Source organism: Pangasianodon hypophthalmus, chromosome 5, assembly GCF_027358585.1.
Source record: "Pangasianodon hypophthalmus isolate fPanHyp1 chromosome 5, fPanHyp1.pri, whole genome shotgun sequence".
Lineage (NCBI taxonomy): Eukaryota > Metazoa > Chordata > Actinopteri > Siluriformes > Pangasiidae > Pangasianodon > Pangasianodon hypophthalmus.
Genome location: NC_069714.1, coordinates 23,319,592 through 23,337,145, shown reverse-complemented (window position 1 = coordinate 23,337,145; position 17,554 = coordinate 23,319,592). Strand labels below are relative to the sequence as shown.

Genomic DNA, 17,554 nt, shown 5'->3' with positions numbered 1-17,554 from the left:
TGATTTTAAGGTCCTATAGACATAATTTTCATTACATCGCTGCAATTCATGCTAATAATGCACAGATGAGGTTTCTTCATAAGAAACATCAATTCCATGCTATTTTGAATATCCAACCAATACACTATAGGGAGCTAGGTGGTGCTAACTGCTCCAAGAATGTGATTTGAGTGAGGTGTGTGTGTGTGCAAACAGTACTTCTGTAAGGTATATTGCATTGCTGTTGCATTGTAGGGATTCTAACTTGCTAATTTTTGACAAGGGTGAAACCTTTGGTAAGCACCACTCAGACACTGTGTGACACAGCTGATCATTGTGAGAGTGGCATGTTTTTATAATGATGTTTCAGTTTCAAAATCAGTAAAGCCATTATTGACTATAAATATTAATATCTGCTTAATTTTGACCATGTATACACTGTATATGGACACCTGATCATCACAGGCATATGTGGTCCTTCCCTGAACCGTTGCCACAAAGTTTAATGCGCACAACTGGATAGGATGTCTTTATATGCTGTAGCATTACAATTTCCCTTCACTGGAACTAAGAGGCCCTAACCTGCTCCAGCATGACGATGCTCCTGTGCACAAAGCGAGCTCCATGAAGACATGGTTTGCCAAGGATGGAGTGGAAGAACTCAAGCGCCTCCTCACCCAACATCAGTGCCTGACCTCACTACCTGTCCACCAACCTTTGTCCATATAGGCCATGATAGTCATATCACACCACTCCATACATACTTATAAGCTCTCCCTTTGAAAACTCACCTTGCTGAGTGTTCTGAGGGAGCGCGGGAGGCTGTTCTGTGGAGAGCCAGCTTGCTCTGGCTGTTGCTGTCCCTCCATACCTTCTCTGTCTGGACCCTCACGTGTACTGACCAGAGAGCAGTCAGGCAACATGTCCTGGCACCGCGGGCACCCAGGCAGTGGGTGACCCTGGCAGCAGGGGCAGAGTGCAGCTGGCCCGGTGGCTGCATGTTGCCGTGCATCGGCCTCCAGAGTGGTGTTGATGAGGTCGGGGCTGGAGTGCTGAAGGTGCTCAGTGTGAGGGCTGCGTAGTGCTGCGGCAGGGCCAAAGTAGCGTAGCTCGCTGGCGCATGTGGCTGCTGCGTTGTCTCGCCTCTGCAAAGGGAGCAGAGGGCTCTCAGGTGGTAGCTGATGAGGGTATTGGTGATGGTGATGATGGTGATGATTATGATGGTATTGCTGAGGCTGCAGTGGTTGCTGTTCCTCAGCCGTGTTGACATTGGGCTTTAGGACCCCGGGAAACTCATTGTGGCTGCCCTTGCTGTTGGTGCGGCGGTGGCGTGGTTTGCTGCGGTAGCGTGCTTTCCCAGGAGGAGTAGAAACCCTTGGGCTGCCTGAGAGAGGAGAGGACACTGGGAAAGCCTCCACACTGGAGATTCCATCAGAGCGCAGCAGATCAGGCCTACAGAAGAGGCAATATATGATCAAGTAGTGATACATTAAAACCTAAGATAGATCGATAGATAGATAGATAGATTTTATTGATCCCATGAGGGAAATTCTTGTGTTACAGCAGCATGATAAGTATACATGGCATTATAACCATTCAGACAGAGGAAGACAAAATTTAAAGATGTAGTTTGCAGTGTTTAAAACTATTACTATACCTCGTAAATATAATTCTGTATAGGTTATCTTAAAAATTTGTAACACTGCAATGCAATGATTCTTCCTGCTGTCTTTATTTTAGGCAACTCACAAGGCCTCCACAGTTTCACCAAAGGGTTTTTTTTTTTAATATCGTAATTGCATTTCACCTCAGAGACAGCAGACAGCTCTAAAACTACATTACAAACCGCATGATTACTTCGCCTGACGCATTCAGTTTTGAAGCAGTGTGTGCAGAAAGCCATTTTCCAAACTGTGTAACTGACAAATACACTGCATAATAGCTACCTCTTGGGAGTCTGTGTGCCAGGTTTGTGGTTCACGCTGCCTTTCTTCCTGATGAGCTTCTCGACAGCGTTGGGTCGGACGATGGGTCGCACCACGTGGCGTTTGTATGTGCCGGGGTATTTTTTCTCCACAGCTTGCTCCCTTCTGCTCGAAACAACAGCACAGTGAGTCAGGGCCGGTAATTAGAATAACATTTACAAACACAGATACTGTTTTTAAAGATCTAATCACAGCTACAGCTAACAATGAAACAGCTAAGCTAACAGTAAGTGCAGAAAGGTGAAGATTTGGAATCCTAGGGAATAATAATAATAAAAAAATTATTAAAGGTAAGGCTGAGCTGAGGCTAAGCTGGGGTTGATATGTAAAGAGATCAAATTAAATTAGAATTGCACCGAGACGTTTGGACTTGGACAACACAGGCCACACTTGAGATTTATGCACTTGCAGTAAATCTCCTAGTCATTACACCTGAAATGAATTCTGAACACCCGCATGGCAAGAATATACAGTTCAAGAAGTAGAGTCTCACTGTTATTTTTCTCCCCAAGGTACGAAAGTATAATAAGATTAGCTCTGGAAAGTAAAAAGTAATTTCTGTTTGCACAATTTTTTTTTTTGAAGAACACAACAATAGGCCTATTATGATTGTGTTATGTTTTAGATGGGAAACATGAAAATATTTTTTACATGGAGTCATCTTATCTTATCTTATGTACAAGACACTGACAAATTCATATGAATTCATATTAAAAGTTATGAAAATTAAGGTTGTGGTTTGGGTTAGTGGTTTATCCATGTGATGCCTTAATGCTCTAACATTATCGAGTTTATATAAATTTTGTGAAAACAGGAGACTATAAATAATTCCTACAATAAGAAAATGAATGCTTTGGAAGCACGTCTTGTCTTCAAGCACAGTCCTGTAGATTAGAAAAAAATCGTCTGGCTTTTGATTGAACTTCTGAACACCACAGCCAATCTCTAATTACTAGGCTACAGTTATAGATTGAAACTCAGCGCTGCTGATGTTAGAGATTTCCAGCTTTTCCAGTGCGGTCAAACAGTGAGATGGTGAGTTGGTAACGTGCACCTACTTCATGAGCTCTTTCTCTCGCACTTCTAGCTGCAGCATGATTGCACTCAGCTCCATGTACAGGTTGTTAGCCCTCTCTAGCTTCCTCTCATAATGCTCTCGAATGTCCAGTGCATGCCTAAGAGAGCAAGAAGAATATACAGTAGACAGGGTTAGAGAGAGTCTTGGAAAGGTGGCACTTTGTAATGTCATTACAGTACGATTTTAAAAATATATAAAATCACTGCGTATTCTGTAGCAGCAGGGTCAGTAGCTGACCTGAGTTCATCTCTTCTGCGCCGTATAAGTTCCTCATCCAAACGGTGGATGCATGTTCCTTCACTTTTTATCTTCTCAAAATGCTTTTTCACTTCCTCTCTCCACTCCGCCTGATAAGCACATGCAAACACATGCATGGTTCCGTTGAGCAATTATTCAACTACATCACTCTGCAGGTAATGCAAGTAACGGTGTAACTATAATGTTGGTAAACTGGCCAGTAGCCAATCCACCAACTGGCATGTTTTTGGTAGGTGGGAGGAACCCTAAGAGCCCAGAGGAAACTCACACAGACCTGGTAAGAACATATGAAACTCCACACAAAGAGAAACCTGAGCTCAGGATTTGTTACCCTGGAGCTGTGAGGCAAGAACACTACCTACTGTGCCAGTACTTCATTCTACATCCTAAACACTGGCAATTTAAGCTGTGTGTGCACTGTTGATATTTATAAAGACAAACCTGAGATTTAAAGTACGTCTCCTGGGGGGCTCCCAGCACGTCTGCAGAGGCGATGTCCAGGTGCAGCAGGATCTGTCTGAATGATGGCCTGTTTCTGGGTTTACCCTGCCTATAGACAGGAGGCGAGAATTATATTTATTATTCATTATCATTATTTCTATTTTCACTGGTCTAATATCCATCAGATTTGCAACATGCAAATTAGGTAATTGTGTAATTACAGAAGGAAGTCTGTTGCCTCATTTCAAGCCCTTAAGAAGATAGTAAGTAACATGCACAAGTGTTTGTTAGTAACTATTTTTCACTAATGCTTTCAACATTGTGTTTGAAAGAAAGAATCATATTCATGCATAAACTAATATATGTGGAGGAAAAAAAAAGATGGAGAGTGAAAAATCAATGAGAAATCAATCAGTAAGAGTTTTTATCAGAGCTGCAGTCACCATGTCTGCTTCATGAGGATTTTGAAGCCGTCAGGGCAGGTCGAGGGCACAGGAAGGTGCAGACTGTTACTCCCTACGCCCCAGATAATGGCCGAGGAATCCACATCTTTATAGGGGATCTCTCCGGTCAGGAGCTCCCATAACACCACACCAAATGACCTAGAGAACAAACATGAAACATTTACACTTACATTCCAAGGACTTGTGAGCTTACATAACACCAGCTGATTACATGGCACTAATGAGCCATGTCAAAAAAATTGCTTTTATGTAAACAAGGTAAGGTCGATGAAGCAGAAGTAATGTAAGCACTGAACTTCTTAATGCAGGGCATTCAGGGACACTTACCAGATGTCTACTTTCTCAGATACAGGCTCGTTGCGGATCACCTCTGGAGCCATCCAGGCCACCGTACCAGCAAATGACATCTTAGTGCTCTTATCACTCAGCTCTTTGGATGTCCCAAAGTCAGAGATCTTCACAACATCGTTATGAGTGACTAACACACTAAAGAGGGAACAAGCCAAGTTTGTTGATGAATGTTTTATTATTTTTATCCTTGAATACCCAAAGAAATGACAAGGTCAAACTCTACTGATGGTTACTGTTCATTAATAATGCTGTTTGTATTTACAACATTCCAGATCACAAGCTGAACATCTCGTTCCCAAGGGCAAGGTTCCGGTTTGACATACAAGCTTACCTTTTCACAAGTTTCACACAAAACTGCCTTCAATAAAAATATAACATTCAACTACTTCCTGGTTTCACAAACTAAATTTTTAATCAAACTTTGTTCAATCTTTTTAATTTTTATTTTTTTAATCTTTTTTTTTTTTTGTAATTTTTAATCTTTTTAAGCTGATCTAATACAAAATCAATACAAGATACAGCAAATAATAAAAGAAAAGTGACATTAACTGTCAGAATAATGCCTGAAACAGAGGCTGATAACGATCTGATAATCTTCAGCCACTGAATATGATTTCTGAATAAGGTGGAGTAGACTCAGCAACACAAAGCAACATGAACAATACACAACTATCAAACCATGAACTTCCCAGAACTATTATAAATACTGCGATAAACAGTATACCAGATAATGGCATAAATGACCTTTGTTTGACGATTTTTTTTTTGTTGAGATGTTACAGCTCTTTTACTAAAGCAGTGGAGTTCAGGGGAGTTGTCGATTAGATGCTAAGAGGAGCTTACTTTGGTGATTTGAGGTCTCTGTGGATGATCTTGTGGAGGTGTAGGTAGTTCATGCCGCTGGCGATGCCCGATGCCCAGTCCACTAGGAGACGGGGAGTTATCTTCCTCCCTGCCCTGAGTACCTCGTACAGCTGCCCCTGAGCACAGTACTCCATGATAATGCAGTAACACGGAGCCTGTGTGCAAACACCCCTACAGAGAGAAATGAAGCAACACATGCAAGTCAGAAAATGTGCATTTGAAAAAGTGATTAAAAACGCAAGACTTGTTCATGGGTCGTACTTGAAACCGATGATGTTGGGGTGCTTCAGTTTGCGGAGGTGTTTGATGTCTGTCTCTTTCTGCTCTCGGACCTTCTTGATGGCCACTTCTTCGGAGTGGAACTTTCCCAGGAAGACGGCGCCCTGAGCTCCACTTCCCAACCACTGCAGCTCGGAGATCTCTTCGAAAGGAACCTCCCACACATCTACAAACCAATCAACGAACAGTGTTAACATGCATCCGACCAATCAAAACAATGAATTCTGCCACAGCTGATATCGCTAGGTCATCGCATCAATGTGAATGAAAAGGTGATTTTTCATTTCCTGCCATATAAACACAAACTGTAATCAGAAAAGCTGCTTAAATTAAACTGCTGGAAGCTAAGTAAATGGAAAAAAGTCAAGAGCAAATCTGAACCTTTTACATGGAGCCCTAGACAGAGTTTACTCCCCATCTAAGCTGGCTAGTGTGTCTATTGTGTAAGAAATAAAACAAGGCAGATGGTACAAGTTATAGGAAAATAATCAACATTTATATCCATGAGACAAGTTAGTTCCTGTTATCACTTACTTTATAGCAGCTACAAACAGCTGTTTCCTCACCAGCCTCTTATTTTTCTCTCTTGAAATTAATAAGAAAAAAGACAAAGCTTTTCATGATGACATGAACCCGGAAAGCACAAAACCTGAAGACTTTCCCATGCCTGAAATCACCTACCATCACTACCAACACTGACACTTCAAATATATCCTTACACAAAACCTGAAGACTTTCCCATGCCTGAAATCTTACCTACTATCACTACCAACACTGACACTTCAAATATATCCTTACACAAAACCTGAAGACTTTCCCATGCCTGAAATCTTACCTACTATCACTACCAACACTGACACTTCAAATATATCCTTACACAAAACCTGAAGACTTTCCCATGCCTGAAATCTTACCTACCATCACTACCAACACTGACACTGCAAATATATCCTTACACAAAACCTCACCATATCAATGACATTAGGCCTCCTTGCCTAATATCACTAACATCTGCTAACAAAGCCAGCTAGTTAACTGTTTGTATTTATCACAAGTAGATAACAGTGGGATTTACATTGGCCTATACAGAAATTTATTTAAATGTAACCAAAATTGTCAAACTATAGCATCACTAATATTACCCATATAATCAAGCTAGCTATCTAAGCATGTGTGTTTCACAGCTGTGAGTATCCAGGTACCACACCGTCCTCTAAGAATCTACCGACTGGATGCAAAGTGAGGTTCAGTGCTGTGACGCCTAACTATCTGCAACTATTTGACTTCACGGCAGTACTAAAAGATCAGTTTTAAACGCGAATGTGTTAAAAAATCTGAATACCAATCTCTATAACTGGTGCATGAGTACGACTTGCAAACACTAGAAACACACAGTCACCTTGCTGCTGAAGCTTGTAATCTGTCGAGTACGTCTTCCCTATGATATTCCACACAGGCTTTAAGCAGCCGAACAAGCCTTCCAGGAAGCCGCCTCCGCCCGTGTTGGCTCGATGGAAGTGAAGTTTGATATCGTCATGATGATGCTGGTCAGCGTGCTCCATGTTACAGCCTCCGTCCTCGTTGCCCTCTTCCCCGCAGGAACCGTGCTCTTCATGCTCAGCGTGGTGTTCCTCTTCATGCTCCTGCAGCTGCAGCACACTGTTCTCGAAGTGGCCCTGCTCTCGGCTCGAGTCCTCGCTGAGCGCCGTGCAGGGTGGGCTGCTACCGCTCACGCCCAAGTCGTCGTCTCGGCCTGGCTGCAGGGGCACGGGGAGGCTGGTAGGCGGAGCCAGGTCTGTGATGATCTGTGGAGGAGGGGCAGGTGGTGGGGCTTGGGGAGAAGGGGAATTGTTGGTATTGGCTTTCTTCAGAGCGTCTCCCACCACAGTGAGCTTGAGCTCTTCTTTGAGCTTTCCCACCAGCAGGCTGGGGCAAGAGGTCCAGGACAGCACCTCTGGGGAGCTACCCATGGTGCCGTGCATGTGCATGGGCAGCTGCCCGACAACAGAGAGGGTGGGCTAAGAGGCTTTAATAACGGAAACTTCGGCTCGAGATCAGGAGACCTAAACATACAGAGAGAGAGAGAGAGAGAGAGAGAGAGAGAGAGAGAGAGAGAGAGAGAGAGAAATCAGCATGGCTGTGTTTTGCACTGTTCTTAAATGTGTTAACTGAAAAGTTTAAACATAAATCCACTGTAGATCAATTTTTACTCTTTTACTACATAGTGCATTATTCAAGGAATTTTACCATTTTATAAATCATCTCATAGCATAGATTGGGTATTACACTCCTGAAATCCCACAATGCACTGCAAAATGTTAGTGTCCAAACAACATAGCCTAGAGGATGCAGAGCAGTGATAGTGCACTTGTAGGGAATAGGGAGTAGGATATTATTTTGGACACAGAACCAGTTTAATCTCCAGTATTCGCATATCCATAGTCTATGGGATTGGAAGAGCTTATGTTAATGATGATCTTTTTAAACCTGAAAGACGGAACAGGGAGAGTGAGGGATAGAGGGCCAGTGCCCAGGACGCGTTTGTTCAAATCTATACTTGGCTGGTTTGGACACTGCAGCACAGGGATTAAGCAGCCAGGAGAAATAAGGACTAAACATCTGGCGCACACAGTCCAACCAGTAGTCTAACAGAGAAACACACCCACACTACATTATCTGCTTGTGTGGTTACACAAGACACAGGTTCCCAGAAGGAAGCTTATTTTGGTCTCATCGGCGGAGAAATAAACCCCACGGTAAATCCATGAGCACTGCACTTAAAGAGGATGTAGGCAGAGCCAAGAGGATGTAGGCAGAGCACGCCCCCACAGCTGCCATGTTCTCAGCCAATGTATGGGTTTTATTATCAGCCCCCTGAGTTATTATTAAACAACAGGAGCTTCAGCTGTAGAACACAGCAACACTGATTACAACAAACCTCCTGCTGTCTTGAGTAAACAGAGTACAATCGGGCTAAAGTCCACCTTAAAGGAACCTGTCGAACGCAAAGGTACACAAACTCTGCACGATGAATTACATTTTTATTTGCGTAGATATGAGGTGCAGGTCGTACATCAGACCTGAGATCAGCGGGAAATAAACAAAAAAAGCCGCAGACATGGGGAAAAAATGATAATAATAATAAAAAAAAAATCTAAAAAAAATAATAATCAGGGTTTAGCACTTAACACACATATATTAAGGAGATTGCATTCTGGTATGAGACTTAACTATGCACTACTGCACTTCAAATACAGTAAGCTCCAGAATTATTGGCACCCTTGGTAAAGATGTGTAACATGGTTTTGTGGTTAATTAACTTAATCTCATAGTGAACCTACGATACAGATCTAATCTTTAATTGAAATAAATTTATTCTAAGAAAAACAAAAATACAGATGTCACATTTATTGGCACTGTTAGAAATGCTTATGAAATATAAATCCGAATACGTGTCAGTTATAGTTCCCTGAATGTTTAGGAGGCCAAATTCCCAAATGAAATAAAAGTTTGCTCACCAGGTATAATTAATAATATTATGGGATTAGTAATAAAGAGGTTTAAAGGTTTAAAACAACCTGGAAGAAGCAAGAGCAAGTGTATTTTGCCCCCAGGCACAGTGAGGAAAACGTCAATATCCATATAAAATAATTCTACACTTCTCTGGAACTGGATGGGATGTATTAACAGCTTTCCAAAAGATATTCCTTCAGCTAGTGTTTTGATAATGATGGTGGAGAACGCTGTCTAATACACTCCCATAAGTGGTTGATTGGGTTGAAATCTGATGACTGTGAAGGCCCTAGGCATATAATTTACATCACTTCAACCTCATCAAACCATTCAGTGAGCCCTCGAGCCATGTGGATAGAAGCGTTTTTTTGTTCATGCTGGAACAAAAAAACATGACAGAACATCACGATAGAAATTTTTTATCCTTTGATTTTTTGTCCTTTATTCTTTGCTAGATTGATTTGCAATAAGGGAGGAATTTAATCAAAATGCCTCCATGGCATAACAGCGTGGCACCGGAATTTCCTTTCACCCGTGTGTATACACTGTATGTGTATAGAGAAAACAGAAACTGACAATACCGCACATGAGGGTCAGCTGGTTGCCACTACAAGCAGTCATGTGATTCAACACTTCAATTCTTAGCCTACTTTCTAGACAAAGTTTATACACCGTACACTAATCCATCCATAGCAACTCAATTCTGCCCCTGGATGAAGGAAAGTTTTGCAATGTGTTTTTAAAGTTTAATCCAGTAAGCGGGGGTTTTGATGAAACTTTCATAATAATCATGTTTGTAGAAGGTTGTCTAAACAAACATATGAAACTCCGTGGGAGGTAGAGATAATGAGGCCATGTCCTGATGGGCGAGTTTGTGAAACAAGGCCACGGCAACAAACACGTGACTGCACCAAGCGACATCTATCACACATGAACATAGGAGAGGAAAAGGAAGGAGTGGAAAGAGTTGTGCCAAAGAGATAAACTGCCCTGTCCTTTTGTTTGAGCAGTGCAGTCAGAGCAGGACCTATGAACTACACATGATCACACACATTCCTAAATTATCTCACACACACACACACACACACACACACACACTTGCATGCATGCACACGCACAAGGTGAGTGAACTGTCTCTCCTCTTCTCAGAAGAATAGGCTCTGGTTCCAGTAGCGTTAATCTGCACAGGGGAGTAACTGGATAGAACTCTTTCCTTTCACACACACACACACATACAGTTGGTAGTGATGGGGAGAGGCACAATGCTGTGTGTGTGTGTGTAACCTGATCAGTGGGTGTGAGTGATGGACCAGTAGAAGGCATCAATAATGCAAGCTCAGCTCTCAAGCTCTCAGCGCACAACTGAGAGTGCAGGACGCAACCAGAGCGCTCTCTCTCTCTCGCTCAGGTAACGCAGAAATCCCTTCCTCTCTGTGTGTGTGTGTGTGTGTGTGTAATTCCACCCTGGGGCCAGTGCTGATGCTCCGAGCTGCATTACACCCTGGGTGAATTATCTAAAGTCCTGCCAAACACACCTCCAATGCAGTAAGACACACTCCTACACCGGTAGGAATGTAAAGATGACACTTTTTTCCATTTCTGATATGATACTGAGGTTAGCTCTCCATCAGCCCATATCCGATATTGATCCGATATTGATCCGATACTCACATCCTTTTAGTAATAAAGCTGACGCTATGCCATTTTATGTGACAGGTGGCTCTAAGTCAAGTTCTTTCTTATGTTCAATACAAGATCTGTGTTGTGTCAGTAGAAACTAGAAACTTGGCATATGGCATAACCGTATCATCCCTAACAAGTGCGCTTAATCTAGACAAAATCAGAAACATACCTCGCACAACAAATAAGCACTGGGCATTCACTGCAAATAACTGTTAAATTCTATGCTCCTATTTCCACATAATTTCACATTTCCATATAATCAATAAAATCAAATCAATCCACCAGGTGTTTTTTTATTATTAAGGACACTGAACTACTCATATACAGTATATACTCTTGACAATGATATTTAGTAAAGCAAGTTAAACTAGCATGAATTGTTGTACATAAATTGACAGCATGTGTTTGCTTTTAAAATGTTTCTATAAATATTTTTTTTTCTGCATTACATTCATTTTGAGTTTCTCTATTTGTGTATTTCAGTACCAAGTTTCAGATACAGTGCATTCAGAAAGTATTCACATCCCTTCACTGTTTTCATCTTTGTGTTATCATACAGTCTTTTTCACAAATTGCATTCATTTTTTTTCACATCTGCAAAGAACACTCTATAATGAAAACACAAGCAGGTATTCACAAAGTTGTAGTTGTATTAAAAATCAAGTGTCACAGCAACGAGTCAGAATACATCGTGTATTTTACTAATTTAACAAAACATATGTGTTAGTTGTATTCATTATGGAGTAATTTTTAAGAGTAATGAGGGGGAAAAAAAGGAAATTCATTTTATAGCAAGGCTGCAATGTAACAAATTTTTGAAAAAAAAAAAAAAAATACACTATTATGTGTTACGTCTTCCCTTTGCAAACTGAAGTGTAAAAGGCAGACAGACATTTTGCTTTCCTTTAACATCTTTCATAATTTGTACATTAAGTAGTCACTCACTTCCAGTAAGCGCTTTATCCTGATCAGGATCATGCTGGATCCTGGCAACACTGGAATTGAGACAGGAATACACTCTGGATGGGACAACAGTCCATCACAGCACATGTGCATTATTACACTAACCTTATATTAACTTTTTTCGTTTATGTTTTATGGTGGATTATTCCTTATTCCACAAATGAACTGTGTACTGGTCAGCACTGCGCTGTCCTTTACTGTGCCTATTGTTCTGTTTAGTAATTGTTGTACTAATTGTATGTCATGTAGTCATGTGTAGGTCTGTGTAGTTTTATTTAGCTTTGTGTATGAACGTTGTTTCATTTCACTGTGTACTCTACCAGCTCTATATGGTTGAAATGACAAAGCCACTTGACTTGGATAGTTTTATGCAAGTCAACCTACAAGTAATAAATGCAGCAAGAGAGGAGCAGAAAAGAGGAGAGGAGAAGTCAACAGAAAAGACAAACAATTGTTTCTACAACAAACTTTACCTAATAATTTATTTTCAAATGTGATAGGCCAAAACATTAGCCTGGATACTGTAGCACAGGATTATCATGACCAAAACAATGCATGAGCAAGAGCATCCAGTATTTATAAACCTCAAGTTACACACGTCATCAACGTTCTTTGACCTACACTTGTCTGAACACAATTTTTCCAAACGCATCCCAGGGCAGAACTCACTAGAACACAGGAGAGAGACCATTACTTCAGCAAACAAACGCGAAAATGGTCTTAGCTTTTGGGGAACTGGACTGAGACAGGTTCCAGTGCTGGACTTGATGGTTTTGTGCTGACAGACAGGTTTTAAATGCTTGCTCATCCTCCATGTGCACAGAAGCCTCCTCAATCTGTGCTGTGAATTATTCATGGGTTTGGTTGTCTGCCCTTCCATAAATAATGTCTGTACCTTATCGGCACAGGGCCTGACCCAGCCGGCTAATTTACACGCCACTTGGACCTGGTTCTGACCGGTGAACACTGCTGATGGGCAGGATTGCATGACCAAAACTCACTCTCTCTCTCTCACACACACACACTCACACACACACACACACACACACACACACACACACACAATGAAGCATGAACGACAGACAGTATGTAGGGTGATGTTTTGTCCATAGATCACTGATGGGGACAGAGGTGATGAGAATGGATAGAGAGAAACACAGAATGAGAGAGAGAAAGAAAGTTGAGAGCAGAAATAGAGAGAGATGCAAATAGACAGAAAACGACATGGAAAAAAAATGAGTAAGCAGAATTATGAGGAGTTGATTCATGCACTGAGCTCCGGAGGGTAAACAGCTCTAGTCAGCCTTCACAGAAGGAAGCAATATTAAATGTTCCTTATTAAAGTTTAACCTATAATCTGTGTGAAGCTGTCAGAATCCACAGAGCCACAGAAAAACAATGATTTGTGATGCTCTGCAGCTTCAAAGTGTATAAAATCCAGTGAACTGAATTCAATTCAAAGACATTAGGGTTGCTGATCTCCAGGTCTGATTGAACAACTGCTTTTCTTCTTTGAACAACTTATTTTTCTTTATTTATTTATATATATATATATATATATATATATATATATATATATATATATATATATATATATATATTATATATATATTATATTACACACACACATAAATAAATATGATATATATATATATATATATATATATATATATATATATATATATATATATATATATATATATATATATATATTGCTTGCTTATTTATTCATTCCTTTCTAGTTTTATATTTACATTATTTTTTTTTTTAAATGTAGATTATTTCATTAATTGTTTTGTTTTTATGTTATTTTATTTTCTTTCTTTATATGGCAGGTGCTTTTATCCAAGCCAACATACAAGTGAGGCAGGATCCAGTCATATTATCCTCCCCCCATTCTTCTGATAATATATAACTGTAATAATTTAATCTGTTAATAAACGTCATCATAACAAGATAGCATTGATGAACTACTTATACACACAATACTCAGTAAGTAGTGCATCATATCTACCTTGTTAAGTCCAGTTTTCTTTCTTCTTGCTTCTGTGTACATTTAGATGCATCATGTATTTACCCCGAAGATGTTTGGCTGTGATTTTGTGCCATTTAAATAGAAAGCTTACCAAGACTGGGCAGAAAACCATCATTCCTATTAGTAGACTTCACCTACTACTTATTACAAGACTTCTCCACTCTGTAGGGACTGGAGATGGACACTAAGGAAGGAGCAGCTGGTGGGGTCGGGGGATCAGCTTCCTGCATCCCCACCCTAAACACACACCCACACACGCGCACGTGCACACTCATTAGACAAGAACAATTAATCCCAATGATACTCGGCAAATGTGTGCCAGACAAAAAAAAAAAAAAAGACACAAATACTATTGTTCTCACATACTAGAACAGCTCCAGCATGTAGCTCATACTCACTGAAACGAGCCTAAATAAGCCATCATCCTCAAGCAAACACACTCCAGGAGAAGCATATGCTCCCATCAATCTACTGTGCAGCATAAACACACAGCCACACCCACAGCCAAACACATTCAGCATCTGTGTCCCCGTAACTCTAGGCCTCATTAGCTGCAGGCCCGGGGGCGGTCTTCAGAGGAGGCAGGAGGGTCCGGGGGATGGGGTAGGGTGTACGCTCCAGAGGGACCAGCTGGAGAAATGTAACAAAGAGCCAATTTAGCCTCCGACAAAGAGCCATGCACCCTCTTTCTGTCTGCCTGACACACACACACACACACACACACACAGTCTCAGATTCCCTCTCCATTTTTCCAGACACTGCCTGATCCCACTGCGCTCTCTCCTCTTACATTCCCAAAATCGATCAGATCCCCCTGCTGAGAGTTCCAGCTCCAGTCTGTCCCTGTGCCGGTCCCACGCCGAGACGCTGACTGACGGAAGAAAGAAATCGCTCAATCACTCAGTGTGATTCAAGCCGCCAATTAGCCGTGGCAGCCTCCCACAGCACCTGAGCACCATCATCACCTCATTCACACTACAAGTCATTATTAAACACTTTTCTCCAAGCCCAGTCCCTGCAGCCTCCTCACTTCATCTGCCCACACTGGATCCAGCCCACTCAGCAGGAAATAAAAAAACATTCTCTAATGAGACCTTAGTAATGTGTTAGTTAGAAATATCAAACTCGACTTGTCTGATTAGCATATCTCATGAGCCTTGGATGTTTTACGCCTCAGGGGTGGACTAAACACTTCCTTGGGCAACTAAGACAAGCACATTTCATGTCTAGGTTTTTAAACTAGGTTGTTGTTTTTTGTTGTTTTTTTCCCACCACAGTTGTGTGACGCACCTCGATGCTCTATCTCTAGCGAACGCTACTCATTCAGAACTCCATCGCCTGCTGCACTACACACACGATTTTTACTACTCGGCACGATTTGGCGTGCGCGGCGATGACGTACACCCTGAATCAGGAACGTGCAGGTATGTGGAAAAACGAACGAATCAGAACAAATATAGAGTGCACCACAAACCTGATGGTAGTAAGCATCAAATCACGAAGAGCAGTTTAAAGAAATCATTTCAAACTACCAGAATTGTGTGATAGCTCTCCTCCAACTTCAGCATGAGATAGTAACTAAGAAGAGAAGAGAAGAGAAAAGAAGCATGGCTTGATCAAGAGAAGCACTCCAAGCAGACAGCCCAGTCTGATCAATTCTGTCAAACAACAGTACATTAGCGCTAAGGCACTCCTCCGAGTCAGTGATACAATCATGCTGATAAGTCTGTCTGGGGTGCAATAAAATAATGTGCTCTGTGAAGAAATCTGCTTTAATTACTATACATCATATAAGAAATCTGCTTTATCACTATACATTACCAAATGCAAAATGACTAACTAGTAAAGCACACACAAAGCGTAAAATAATGTGAGAGGCTCGTTCGGAGGGAAATACTTCACATACGAATACAGCTTTCGTTACAGACGTGCTAGAAACATGAAACTGCTGGTCTGACAGCTGATTTTACATCCCCCATCCCTTGCATTGCACATCCACTAGATGTAGTGTTTAAAAAGGATATGAATAAACAGCGTTGAACGTGTGAGAAACTGCAGTTGTGTGGAAAAAGAAAGTGTTTGCACTAGCTGAAATCGTTCATGGGAAATTCAGAACAGCAAAAGTAGAAGTGCTGAAATCAAAGGATTTGCGAAAAGGAGCTGAAGGTCATACAGTTACGGAGAATATACGGTCATGAAGTTTACTACAATTAAAACAGGATGAATCACTGAATCAAAATGCTATGTAGTGTGTTGAACTGAATAGGCTAGTTCATCAAAAACAAGAAATCGTTTCAATCGGAATTGAGAAAAAAAAAAAATCCAAGGATCAAGAATAAAATTGAGTCAATCAGCCCAAAGTTTTACATCGCTAGTAACCATCACTATTTCCAGCAGCAGTATTCGTTCCCAGTTCCTCAATCTGGCAAGCTTTCTAAAAACAAACGAATACCCCACATATTTCTTTCTTTCTTTTTTTTTTTTTTTAATCTGTATTCCTATTCATTTAAGACACATTACCTGTTCAAACTGAATTATGTATTCAGATTTGGTTACACCCCTACTATATAGCCTACTAATCTCCTTTGAAAAAAAAAAAGAAAAAAAAAAAACACAAGAAACAAACAAACAAAACAAAACAAAAAAAAAAACACCACATAATTGTTCAGTCTTCCAGTAAACCAGGCTTCATTCAGGGAAATTCACGGCTCTTGTCTACCATAGACTTGGTGGTGCTGTGCTTCAGCAAGTTACAATCCTGGAATATTTAGGGCTTGTGTGGGAGTGCAGCAAGGGACTTTCCTCTGCTTCCTGCATCCTGATTTGCAGACTAAAATATGGGCCGATGTGCAAAGCTGCTTTAGTCTTGTGCTCTCTCTCAGCACAGGACTGAGGTAGGCAGGTAAACCTATAATCTCTTCTTCACAGAGCAGACTGAGCAAACAGAAAATAACCTGGCTGCTGCTCAAAATATCACATGGCCCAAAAAAACCCACTCTCTCCAACTCCTCTTCTTCATTTCAGTTCAGTACACCGCAAAATAACCTCCAGTTATTTTCAGAGATATATGTTCCACTTTAAAGTATACTTATAAAATCAATGACGCATCCCTTGACAGTGACACTCGACATACAGAGTTTTGCTGCTGACAGAGAGAGAGAGAAAAAAGGAGACGAGTAAGACAGAAAAAACCTGAGGCAGTGTGGACTGTGATAGGATATACCTTATCCTGCGTAGACGCTAATGCATCTAATGTAATGGAGAGCCTAAATAATGAATTTGCTATCAGTTGCTAGACTGTTTTTCCCCCCAATACTGGAACAGTATCTGAGTAATCAGTTTGGTTTCTTTAAACAGAGAATGTTAGAGGTGTTTGTTTTCTCCCTCAGGCAGACAAACAAATAAAATCTAGTAGCTAAATTCTTTTAGCTTAAACAAAAATGCAGTAGGAGAAGTCTGGAAGGGGTTATAATGGAGTGGGGTATCACCCTGAGCAAAACTGTACTTGTTATTTCCTGTTAAATGTACACTTGAAGTTTAAAAAAGAAAAAAATTACGTAGGGCTGCACAATATATCAAAATTATCTAAATATCGCAATATGCATATCGCAAGGGCTTGCGATAACTGAATGTTTTTAATACTTTAAAAAGCTACGAAAAG

At 40.9% G+C, this 17,554-nt stretch overlaps 1 protein-coding gene across 3 annotated transcripts in view; it reads right to left on the bottom strand.

The window, feature by feature from the left end:
- Positions 1–17,554, bottom strand: part of si:ch211-45c16.2 (mitogen-activated protein kinase kinase kinase 13) — a 47,175-nt gene that overhangs the window by 5,486 nt on the left and 24,135 nt on the right. For all 3 annotated transcript variants that reach the window (XM_026912603.3, XM_053234047.1, XM_026912604.3), the window contains 10 exons: positions 7,099–7,762; positions 5,682–5,865; positions 5,400–5,591; positions 4,533–4,691; positions 4,185–4,343; positions 3,742–3,850; positions 3,280–3,389; positions 3,023–3,139; positions 1,926–2,069; positions 771–1,431 (listed from right to left, as the gene is read on the bottom strand). In XM_026912603.3, the coding sequence (XP_026768404.1) occupies positions 771–1,431; positions 1,926–2,069; positions 3,023–3,139; positions 3,280–3,389; positions 3,742–3,850; positions 4,185–4,343; positions 4,533–4,691; positions 5,400–5,591; positions 5,682–5,865; positions 7,099–7,687 (2,424 nt within the window). In that variant the 5' untranslated portion in view covers positions 7,688–7,762. The remainder of the gene's footprint in view (positions 1–770; positions 1,432–1,925; positions 2,070–3,022; positions 3,140–3,279; positions 3,390–3,741; positions 3,851–4,184; positions 4,344–4,532; positions 4,692–5,399; positions 5,592–5,681; positions 5,866–7,098; positions 7,763–17,554) is intronic.